Genomic DNA, 13,049 nt, shown 5'->3' on the forward strand with positions numbered 1-13,049 from the left:
GTAGTCAGGTGGGAAACAGGCGAATGGAAGAGAGTTCCACAATCATGCACTTCTGAGAAAGAAGCTCTGCTCATGGAATCTATGTTTGGATTTAGGCACAGATAAAGAGTGGGGAAAATTATTGACAGTAGTTTCAGCCAGACGGGTGTTTCTCGTGAAAGATTGGCGAGAGGGGACGAGAGATTGGAGCTCAGACGAGCACTTGCCATGGAAATAACAATAAAACAAAGACAGGCTTGTAACGTCTCTTCTGTGGGAGAGAGGCTGCAGGGAAGAGAAAAGGGCATCCCACACCAAACAACGAAGTCTATTTTGTACTCTGTCAAGGCAGGATAGGCTGTTTTTAGCAGCTCCGGCCCAGATGTGGCAGCAGTACTCCATCCTTGGACGTACTTGGCTTTTATACAGATAGAGAATTGCATTAGTAGTGAGATATCTTCTGGAGTGGTAGAAGGATCCCACCATTTTCCCAGCGTCCCTGGCAACAGATTTGATGTACGCGTTCCATTTCAGATCAAACCCAGAAGCTTGTCAAAACATGGAGCCTCCCCAAGATGAGAGCCATCCATTTCAATTGATGCCAGATGGGGATCAGAGTGTTGATGATATAAAGATAGAAGCTTGGTTTTGGATGCATTAAAAGTGACCAGCCACGTCTTCCCCCATTGTACCATGCGCTCAAGATCAGAGGAGAGAGAATTAGAGAGAACTTTGTCATTTACGGCCTTTGATGTGTTGCCATAGATGGTCGTGTCATCAGCATAGATGTCAACGAAGTACCCACTTTTGAGTTTTTATTTCATTTCGGGCAGTGGGGATCGTATGACTTGGTTTTTGCATTCTTGCTTCCCCTCCCTACTTCAGATGGTTTTGTCTCTGGCTAGAAAAAGACATGTTTTTACTCACTAACTTTTATTTCATGGGGCAGATTTATATTTATTTTTTACATATAAATGCACATTGGCCTTTATTATATAGTGCATCATTGTGCATGTGTGTTGATCTATACAATTAAAATTCCACTCAAGTTTAGCACTTGCAGAGTTGTTATCATCGACATCATCATCATTATTCGGTTTACATGCTGAAATGTGTCAAATGGTTTTTAGAAATTGACTTCCAAACTAATCTATCTCTAACTAGGTCTTTTTCCATCTTTCCCTCAAATCCATCCTAGTCACTGCTTCCTATGCTTTTCATGGCCTTCCCCTGCCGACTAACCCTGCTACCTCAACTGTTCTACATCTATTAACCAAACACTAATATTTTCTCTCAAGGCAACGAAAGCAATGAAATCTTTTATTCTGTATACATCTCCCTATTCTGTCCAAGTTTAATCTTCCTCTGAGATCACCAGAACTAAGCCTGTCTATAAGACTAACACTACACATCGTATCATTCTCATACCATTTCTCTCCATGCAGCACATACCCTCAAGTTTCACTTCCATACATCATCACGCTGCGCACATAACCAGCATGGAAAATGGACATTAAATCAAATATTATAATGATTGTTAAAAAGGACTTTCAGACGATCTTCAAAAAGAATTTTTTTTAAAGTCTCAGTGTTAAGCTGTCTTGTTCGACAGCTTAACACTGATGAAATAGCATGAACCATCCTTTGACAGAAGATACGCAAGAACATTGCAAGTTGCATTGGACTTAGTCATCTGGAGGAAATACCCAACCAAGAAATGCCTACACAGGATGGAACAATAAATTTGTCAACTTAAAAAAAATAATACTACAGCTTTATTTTAAAACTTTTATTTAAAAAATCAAGTCAGGTAACTTGATTATGTAGTAGAGCTGACATCTATTCAATGTAGCCGCCTTCAGTCTCAATCTCTACCTCAATATGGAGCATGCCTTTTTCACAAGCACCAGTGGGAGCTCGGTGAATACTCTGCGATCAGGCTGGCTTTGATGTTATGGGAGGTCATGTTGGTGATGTTCTTGATGTATGACCAAATGAAGTAACATTGAGGTTGAGAGAGGAGGAGGGGGCGTGAGAGAAGGGTACAAAGTCGTAGCACTCCTCCTGAAGCCAAGCCTGGGTTTCTTTGGACTTGTAGGTCAGTGCCGAGTCCTGCTGCCACACCCAGGGTCTGCCAGCGGCCACCTGATTGCATCAGGGGATCATCACACTTGTCAGCACATTCAGATACACTTTGGTGTTGACTTTGAAGCCAACTTCAAAGATGTGTGGTGACATGATGTAGACTAGTAGAGGGTCTGCTATAAAGAAAGAAAACTGATTTTCATCAAACAGAAAATCATGTCATCTTTTTTAGGGTGACAATTTTATCATTCCATCCTGTATGTGCACCTTCCTCTTCTTATCATGGTTAAGAAAACAAAAGCTTCATCTTGCTTGTCAATCCTGGAGAAATAAGTCAGAAATTGTGAGTGACATATCCCCTTCATGGAACCAATTCTGTGACAAAAGAGTGTTGGTAATATTTCATGATGTTTGTATCGGCAAATTAGTAGAAGACTCTGAATGCCATCTGGAAGACTGACCGACAGCAATGTCTGGCCGAGATTGTTGGAAGGAAACAAGGAGAATCTAAGAAGAATTCTTAACTTGGTTGATAGCCAATATTCAATGTTGAACAGAACATAATGATAGTTCACAAAAGCTTCTAACAGACTGAGTATGACTTTGATCGGGATCATGATGCCTGTGATGACCTGTGTTATTGTGATATCATACCTAAAACACAAAATCTTGTGAATATTTTGAGTTGGTTTGATGGTAATATTTTGGTTTAGCATGTATTTATTTATTGATTGATTTATGTATTTATTTATTGATTTATTTCTTTTGCAGGCTCCAACATGAGTCCTTGTATAAAGTCTTTGTTGAAGCATTCGTCTGGCCTTCTTGGCAGTTTCCGTCCATTGTGTTCCGAATCTGGAGACTATAAATCAATTCAATGCCATGAAAGCAAATGTTGGTGTGTGGACAAGCAAGGAATCGAGGTTGAGAACACGAGAGTTAATCTCCCACAAATGCCCACTTGTGTTGGTGAGTTGACTTGTCACATTCGATTATTTTTTTAATATTTTTAATGATTTTCTTTTTTTGCCAAACATGTCATTCTTTTATCACACTTAATCTTATTCTTTATTTTTTGAATAATTAAGAACAAAATTTTTAGGTATGAATTTAAAAGGACATTTTTTTTTCATACTTGTTCAATTTTCAACTAAAGGTCTATACCCCACTTCTCTTCCTCAATAAACATTTGTCATACAATATTTGGTATTATTATCTACTTATCGATATTTAAGAGTAAAAAATGGACCTTGCTTTACTTTCAGTAACTCTTGCTTCCCTTGTCTTTTTAGTCCTTATATTTCATGAATGATGTTTCTGACAAAGGATGAAGAATTACTGCTTTTTGTGCTTGGAATCAATCTAATATTTATCATTGGCTAGTTTTTGACTTTGAAGTAATATTTTGCTCTTTTTTAAATATTTTTACAAGTGGCTTCATACTTTGTCTAGAGCAATTTCCATAAAAAAAATCAAGCACCAATATATTAGAAATTTTCATTAATCAGTTTGAAAAAAAAAGAGAAGAACAACATCAAATTTTAAGATCGATATCAATAAAGTTATCTTCTTGGATTTTTGAAGTCAGACTAAAATAGCATTTAAGTTGAATGAATTCATATTTCTCACTAGCAAATTTTTATGTGTTATTGTTGTAGTATGTTATTAACAATATCATAACATACTTTGCTACAATTTATTTTAAAAATTACTTAATCTGTCCCATATAATCTAAACATATTTAACAGATCACTGAAATATAAAAAGTAGCAAAGAAAATAAGTACTATTTTTAATTAAAGAAAATAGAAAGAGTTTTCTCCCTTACAATTAAAATTGTACTTCGTTTTCTATAAGTTTAAATTAGCAATACATATGGACGATAAAACACTTTGGATAATCAGATTTCAACAATCTTCTGCTAAACTAGTCATATTTTAAAAAACCAAAGCACTTTATATCCTCAAAATACCACCGGTTTGTTTGTAAATGAATATACTTTCAAATGAATTAATAAATAATAATGTACATTATATATTTTTAAAATTTTAAGCAAATAAAGTGATAAAAACCCGAACATCATAAAACAGCGTTTTTGGTAAATTTTTGTAAAGACATTCCCCTGATTCGTACCACGTTTGAATTAAGAATTTTTTCATGAAATTTAGAAACTAACCAGAAGAGATGTCACTTTTAATAGTTTGGAGTGTCTGAAATACTTTTGACTACTCGTTTTTGTTTTTTTTGTGCGTGTTAAAAAAAAAGATTTCAATATGACGAGTATTGGAAATTTTGAAAAGATTTTCTTTAGACATCCACTGTTAAATAAAATAACCTTTTTACTATTTTTATTCATTAAAAGTACAATTGTATGTTGTTTTCTCTTGTGGTAGCTAGCACTTTAGAATCAATATACCCAGAAAAAAAAAACGTTTTGAGTTTCAAGTCTTGTAATATTAGTAATCGCATCATCATCAACAACAGCAGTGATAGCACGGCAAAAACAGACTTTTTTGTTGTTGATTTTTTATTCCAAATCAAATTTTTTTTTAATTGAAAATCTGATTATAAAATGTTTTCTTACATGTTTAGTTAGAACTATTTTGGTATCAACTAATATGAATATTTTTTAAATTTGACTACTGGTCAAATTTAAAAAATATTGTGTTTTGCTTTAAACAACTGAAAATGTGAAATTTTGGTTTGCATGTACAAGTGATACTCCCCCCTTCACCACCACCATCAACATCACATTTTTTTGTTTAATTTTCGTCTTTTTCACAATGTTTTCACCAGATTATTATCGAATGGAAACTAATCTACCCAATTATCAAAAAAAAAATTTTTAATGCAAAATCGATATTTAAATATTTGTAGGAAGAGTACTTTTCCAAACATCAGTGAAGTTAAGAAATAAAAACGGTAGAAAAAGACATGAAATGTAATTAAAAACGAAAATCAAATTTATTCAAAATTTGTGAACAATTTGTCAGCTTTAGCAAAAAAATTTTATTTTTATATTTATACTTTGGACTTTTCCAAACGTCACATTTCCTGTTGTAAAATTTCATAATGATGTCAAACGTCCTCTTAACAAAAAGAACTCTTAATCCTACCTCTAACACTAGGTATGAGTGGCAAACTTCCTAAAAACCTTTTTTAGCCCTAACAATAACGCTAAGTCCGAGTGGCAAGCTCCCCACCAAACAAAATTCCTCTGTAAGTGTCAAAAATAAACTTATATGGCAAATTTCATTGCTTAATCTTGTGTTTTAACAAAGATATAACATTTTAGCTGAAAAGGTAGTGTAAAAAATGTGACAAAATGCATATGGCCTTGAAGAGGGGAAAATATCCAAATGTGTAATGAACAAAAATAGTCATAACTTGTTTCATTTTAATCGGATTTAAAAAATTCCAAAGCTTCTATTTTAGCTTATCAAGCTCTTTCTAAGTATGCCATTAATGAGATATTTTAAGCCATTTCAATTTTTTTCATGTGTATTGTTAATTAAATAATATGCAAACAAAAAAAGGTTAAAACTAAATTTATGTAATCCGAAGCAACGCCAAGTAGGTACAGCTAGTCTCTATTTATATAAAAATTAGATATGTGTCTGTTTGTATATGCAGGATTTACTCATAAACTAATTAACCAATCATTATGAATTTAGGAATGCAGTTGTTAGATATAAAGATAGGTTATGTGGTTTATAATTACTTTGAGTTTCATGCATTGAGTAATGAAAGGGATTTTCATAATATGAATACAACCTCCAATTCGACAACTTAAATATTTCAGATTTGCATTAAATTTGATCTATAATTATTAGAGGCAAATTAAACAACATCCCCTGAATTTCAATTTATTCTGAAGATTATTTAAGCCTAAAATTGAAGAAATTTTCTCAAATAAAAATCATGTAATGAATTTTGATCAGCATTTGAATAAGGATTTTAAACATAATGTTTAGTATCATTATATCTTGATTTTAATCTTCATAAGGGGACATAAAAGTGAAGCAAAACTATTCTATTAAGGGAATGTATTTTACCCATTCTGGGACCACTATTCTAGTGTATATGTGTGTGTGTGCGTGTGTCATTTAGCTTGCATTAACATGCAAAATTTCTACTCAATGGTCTCTTTAGAGCCAAATGGTTTATTTTACAGTTGGAATGCAGTGATTGCATTAGCTGACATTTAAAATTTTCAGCTTAAACAAGAAAAGATTGAGGATGCAATTGTTTGCAGAATCTGTCTGTCTATCTATCTATATATACTAATTACTCAAATTACTTAAAAATAAATAAATACAGGGTGTCCAAAAAGTCACTGAAGGGTTTGGAACTTAAATAGATTCTTTATTTTTGAGGATATCTTTCTGTAATTTTAACACAATCTGATTAAGACATTGGGAAATTTTTAAAAAATGCAAAATTCAAACAATCTTTATTTATGAAAAATAATGTCTTTTAAATGTTTTCAATTTTCAGCTTCGCATATTTGTGCTCTTTCTAAAATATTATTCATGACAGATTGCAGAATCTCTGGATTGCGATTTAACTCCCTTATTTCATTCCTGATGTTATCCTTCAGTTCTTGCAGGGTTTGGGGTTTGTTAACATAGACTTTTTCTTTAAGATATCCCCACAAGAAAAAGTCAGGGCTAATCAAATCTGGGGAGCATGACAATTTGACATTGCTATAACGAGAGATAATGTTGTCGCCATAGCATTGCCCAAGAAGCTCCATGGTGTCTCTCACCATATGTGCCATTGCTCCATCTTGTTGTAGCCATAATCCAGGCCTATTTTGAATTTGTGGGCGCAAGAAGTCTGTAATCATAGTCCAGTATCTCTTTCCAGTAGTAATGACAGCATTTTCGTCTTGATCTTCAAAAAATAAAGTCCAATAATCTTCTCCGTTACTGCACACCATACAGTGCACTTTATGGGATGCAACTGCTTTTGATGAATTGCCCTTGGATTTTCAGAACCCCAAAATCTGTAATTTTGTTTGTGAACGAATCTATTCAAATGAAAATGGGCTTCATCTGACATAACCTTTAGCAGAAAATTGGGGTCATTTCAGACAAGTTCTTGCATTTGAACTGCATATTGAACCCTTGTTTTAAAAAACCTTCAGGCTTCAAGTATTAAACAAGCTGTACTTTATAAGGAAAGAGTTTTAAACTGCGCAGAACATTGTGTAGTGAGCTTCAACATATCCCAAGTTGTGTGGAACGTCATTGAATCGATGTTTCAGGATGTTGCACCACACTCTCTTGCACTCTTTCCCTATTTTCATTTGTGATGACGTTTCAAGGTCTACCAGCTCATGGAAGATCAAGTACAGCTCCTTGGTCTTCAAATCGGTGCACAATGTTTTGAATTATGTTGTGACTTGAGCTATCTCTTACATGAAAATGCTGTCGACGAGCTCTTTGACCCAAAACAATTCACCCATGATTTTGGTAAAACAATTTCACAACTAGCGTATGTTGATCAATGCTATACTTATCCAAAATTAATTTCCAAAATATTATCTGTAAAATATTTGAAATAGAGAAAAAAATAATCATTAATGGTAAAATGATAGAGATTTTCAACCTTTCAGTGACTTTTTGGACAGCCTGTACATAATTGATTTGTTAACAAAGGAATAGCAGAAATTAATTTTCAATATTTTAATTTCATAATATTTTGTGAAATAAGAGTTTTTAACAAAAATTTGTTTAAATATTTGATTTTAATGGATTAATAGTAAAAAACAAAAAATAATATGTGATTAATTTGGTGACTTTAACTCTTAAAAATATAACATGTTTTTAGATATTTACCTATATATAGATATGTATGTATATATAGGTTGAATAAACTTTTTTGTGCATTAAAAAATAGGTGGGGGTTACTGCTGATATATACTTGTAGACCACTCAAAAATGTCAGAGGTTACCAATTATTGTTCTAAAATAGGTTCTAGCAGAGGTTATGTGTTCAATTCTTGATAAAGGAACTAAAACAAACACAGTGAGGATACCTGTTCAAAACATGAAACTCATTTAAATTACAACACCTCATCTGATCTTTGTTTCTATTTTCTTCAGAAACCACTCCAATTCCTTCATTCACAGTACGCATTACAAGACCCAAGACTACCATGGCTGCTGCCACGACTACCACCACACAATCTACACCCACTACCACAACCACCACCACAGCTCCATCTACAACAACCAAATCTACTACAACTTCAAGAGCAACAACAACGGCAACAAACAAGGATTTCTTACCCAAAAATCCAGGGGTAAGTATTCAAAGCTATATCTACCAATGTGGTTCGGAAGTCTATTTACTTCCATTTATTATTTTGCTCCCCCAACCTACTTTTACCTTTGCTCTTAATTAATTTCCAGTAAATATTTGCATCTTTTGAAAGGTATTTCAATAAAGGAATATGTTATTTACAAAAAATTGGGATCAGATGTCATACGAAATAGTGGAATTTAATTCCCATAAATACGTTTTATTTTTTTTTTGTCTTTTTTTATATTTTAATCTTAAATTAAAAAATAATTAATTTAATTCTGAAATGTATGCTGAATTATTTCCTAAATTATTTATTTTTAACATTAAAATTTTAATTTATTCATTACATTCTATTTTTTTAATTAAATATTTTTATTAAATTATTGAGTTTTATGGTTTAACTTTACAAATCATGTTTTATATACACTGTTGACACACACAATATTTTATCAAGTATTTTAATTAATAAAAATCAAAATTTCTCTTGAAAGGAATTCGTCCTATTTATTTTTTGCATTTTGATTTTAATTTCTCAGGGTTTATCTACTAAATGTAGATGCCACATAAACTTTATGAATATCCATCATGCAATTTGTCTTGGGCCGCTGTACCCAATCCTCCCCAGAGAATTTCTTCTGACATTGAATAGTTTCCACATACCCAATTTCACTCAGGTCATGAGTATGACCTTAAAAAAGATTTCAGTGGTGAGGCATCGTCTGGGGGTTGTGCGGGTTCTGGAGTTGCCCCTTAGTTTTCATTGCTTCCAAGTCTACTTTGCCCCAGAGTGGTTATACCTGTTAGGGCACTAGGTGATACCAGATCAGGATGTCTGAAGATGCTGACTTCCTGACCTAAAAATCAATCAACCATTGATGTTATTGTTTTTTTTTTCTTTTCCCTTTGCAAAACTCAATCATATTCTGCAAAGTAAAAATCAAAGCAATAATTTTCTCAACAAAACAACCAAACCAAACACCATGGATAAATATTTGAATATATAAAGAACTTGGAGCATAAAAAAATTCCCAAAATTACTGGATTTGGCATTAAATAATTTGAAATGGGTTGATCTGCTGGAAAACAAAATACTCAAACAACTAAATTAATTTCACTTAAGGTTAGTATATGTTTCTTAAGCTCTTGTCAAAAGTACAGTGAGATGAGATCAATTCTGTAATGTAGCCAACTTCATTTAAATACGTTTATTCTAGCTGTTCATGTTCATCTAAGCATCGGATTATCTATTCAAATCATTTCTTACTACTCGTGATGAATGAGTAGAAAATCACCTTGAAAAAAGGTGTGGGTCCTAACTTGTATTATACTTAATTTATATCATATTTAATTATACTTTGAAGTATAAATCGAATCTTAGTAATTTTTTCTTCCACTAGTTTTGCGACCGATTAAGAAATTTATCTTAATAAAAGCTATTGTAGAAGGTCAGAATAGTTAACAAGGACTCTTAAATTAACAAAATACAACAGCACATAATTTATATAAAACACACTAAAATGAAATTTTTTTTTACCAAATCCACTTAGTTTTAATGTGTAGAAATAATTTCCAAAACTTTTATCATTTAAATAAATTGTTTGCACACATTAAAACTAGCCTTTTATTTATTTTTTTTTTTTTTAAAGGATTCACCACTATCAAGGCCCGGAGGCCACTCGAGGATAAGTTAATGAGTGCACAGTAGTCAATGGGACAATATAGTAGTAATCATTAGTAGTGGAAATTTGGTAAATTGGATTACTTAAGGGGATCATCAAGAACTTGTTCACATTGAACTTGAAGACAACCATATTGTAGTCAGTTGAAAAGCAGGAAAACGGAACAAAAGCTTTGTTCATGGAATCTACATTTAGGTTTAGGCACAGATAAAGAGTGGGGTAAATTATTGATAGTGGTTTCAGTGTGAAAGTCAGGCCAGGGGGGACCATAGATTGGAGCTCAGACGAGCACTTGACATGAAAATAACGATAAAGCAGAGATAGGCTCACAACGTCTTCCACCATATTTTTTTAGTTTGACTATTCCTAATCTTTACTATAAAAAAGTATTTACCAATTGTTTACACACACGGAAACTGATTGGATTTTGTATTGCATTCAGTTTTAATGCAAAGTTAACTATTCTGTACTAAATTGATCAAGTAGTTTTTTATATATGTAGAAAATCATTTATTTTTCTTACAACTTTTAGCAATTAATATTAATTTGTAGACTTTACAAGGCTGATTTTGATCTTTATTTGTCTCAGTATTTAATATGTATTTGTCTCCCTTTATGATAAAGCAAGACATAACACCATAGCTTCCTTATAAAATTTGATTTTCTTAGTAAAAATAAAAACTATATGATCAATTTACATAATTTTTGGAATATGACATTTTCATTCTGTAATGGGGATGTACATCATAAAGAATTTTCTTTATTTTTGTTTTTTTAAATTTGGTGGAATTATGGACAAGAACAAAAAAATGTGACATTTATCAAATAAATTCAAATGGTTTATGAATCAGAAATAATTGTCAATCCATATTCATTATGATTAGAGTTTTGATTGCAGTCAAGAGTCCACCTGATTTCATGTTTGAAACAGAATGTCCTTTCAATTTATAGATTCAAAAGTAGATGACATTTAACGGTAACAGAAAATATTATTTATTTTGACAGAAAGGGCATTAAAAATAATAATCAATCTTTACAAAGAGGGGGCACTACATATCCTTGTAGATTCCATCCTGGATTGGTGATTTGGAAAAAACAATATACAGAGTGCTAGAAGAGAAAATTGTATTCATATGCCAATACACTAGCGATAAAACCTGTTTATTTATAGTAAGAGAAAATAGTACATAAAAATATGTGACTTCTTTTTCTATTCAATTAATGTACCTGTTCCCTTGTTCACGGTACACTAACTCACTCTCCAATTCTCTACGGGTCAGTTCAACAGGTCTCCAGATTCCACTCTGTGTGATCTTTACTGCTACAAAATAAATCATAGGCAAACTTTATTTATATCACAATGAAATATTTACATCAAATTTATTAAAATTAACTTTATGATAATCATCAGTTAGTGCTACTTCACATCAAGTGACCACAAGTAATTTTCACCTTTATAAGTTGCTGCTCCTACATACTAAATTACCTACCTTGATTTTACACACATCATATATATATATATATACACGAACACACACACACAAAAAAAAGGTGTATTATTATGATTGATGCAGTATTTGGAAGAAGGGTGTATTTTGTCACTGGATTTTTTTTTTTTTTCCTGCTTATAAAAACTGGGGCTTAAATTAGTAACAGTAAAATATTAAAAAAAAAAAGTAAATAAAAGAAGAAAAAAAAAAATAACCAGGAAAATTCTTTGTCACTCCTCCTTACTTAACAAGCCAAGTTTTTACAATCTCTTTTTCAACTCTGTTGAGTGGTTTTATTTACCCGGGTGGCTGCTACTGCTTTTTTTTTTTTTTTTTTTTTTAGGTGGTGGGTGATCCTTCTTTGTCCAGTCCTAGTCAGACTGAATAGAAAATGACTCATCGGTCCCTGCTGACTAACTACATCCAATCATTGTCATGCTTTTTTAAACTTCTCCTCCTCCTCCTCCTCCTCCTCCTCCTCCAATATTTAGAATTTATTCTCTTGTTTTTTAATGTCCTCATGGATTTTCATAGTTTTATCTGATTATTTTCTTTTTTGTTTCAAATTTCAACCACAGTTAAGATATGGGGACACACACACACACACACACACACACACACGCACACACATGTGCGCGCACACACACACACACACACTATTGCTATATTTATAGAGGAGAGTGCTCAATATTTGAAAAATTGTATGTAGATCATGTTCTAAAAAATGAAAAACTACTAGTCACCAGACTCTGTTGACCTATATCAACAAATCTCTTTCGCTCTCTCTATATAGAGAAAGAGAAAGCGAGGAGTTAGATGTATTGTATATCTTAATTGTGTATGCTTTTAAACAAAAAGAATTAGAAATATTCAGGTATTTTTTTCTTTGGATAACAACAAAAAAGGAGTGAAAAACAAATATACAACAAATATATGCTACCAAAGGCAAGATAGGTCACTCTTACCTACCCGAATAAGTTTATTTGTGTTAAGAAATTTTAAAGATTTCCTTTTGTTTTTTGTTATTGTCTTTTTGTTTCATAACAAACCAAACTTCTATTCAGACAAACCTCTATTCAGTTAGAATGAATAAAAACATGGCTACCATAAGCATTGCATAAGGACCCTTGATAATCACTGAAAAATCGAAAACTAAATAAAATATTGGTAGAAACACATCTAATAAATGTCACCAACCATGCAAAATAGAATGTTCTATAAATAATTTGTTTTTCATCTTTTAGTGACGTTTAAAGGTCCTAATGCAATGTTTCTAACAATGGACATTCGATTTGTTTCGAATCAAAAAACACTTTAAAATATGTTAAAACACAAATTAATCCAAGTTGAGTTACTTATCTTGTCTTTGGTAACATTTATTTGTTTTGTTGCATATTTGTTTGTTGACTCCATTTTTGTTCTGTTAACTTCTTTTCACATTACCAACACATCATGTATTTCGAATTTTAACTTTGATATTCTAACCTCTATGCTATCGTCCAGCA

General features: G+C 32.2%; 1 protein-coding gene across 1 annotated transcript in view; it reads left to right on the forward strand.

Annotated features, from left to right (window-relative positions):
- Positions 1–13,049, forward strand: part of LOC145279873 (uncharacterized) — a 266,143-nt gene that overhangs the window by 223,064 nt on the left and 30,030 nt on the right. The window contains exons 5-6 of the mRNA XM_080131330.1: positions 2,836–3,033; positions 8,174–8,373. Of these exons, the coding sequence (XP_079987456.1) occupies positions 2,836–3,033; positions 8,174–8,373 (398 nt within the window). The remainder of the gene's footprint in view (positions 1–2,835; positions 3,034–8,173; positions 8,374–13,049) is intronic.

Source organism: Euprymna scolopes, chromosome 7 (assembly GCF_053919585.1).
Source record: "Euprymna scolopes isolate OS-2025 chromosome 7, ASM5391958v1, whole genome shotgun sequence".
Taxonomy (NCBI): domain Eukaryota; kingdom Metazoa; phylum Mollusca; class Cephalopoda; order Sepiida; family Sepiolidae; genus Euprymna; species Euprymna scolopes.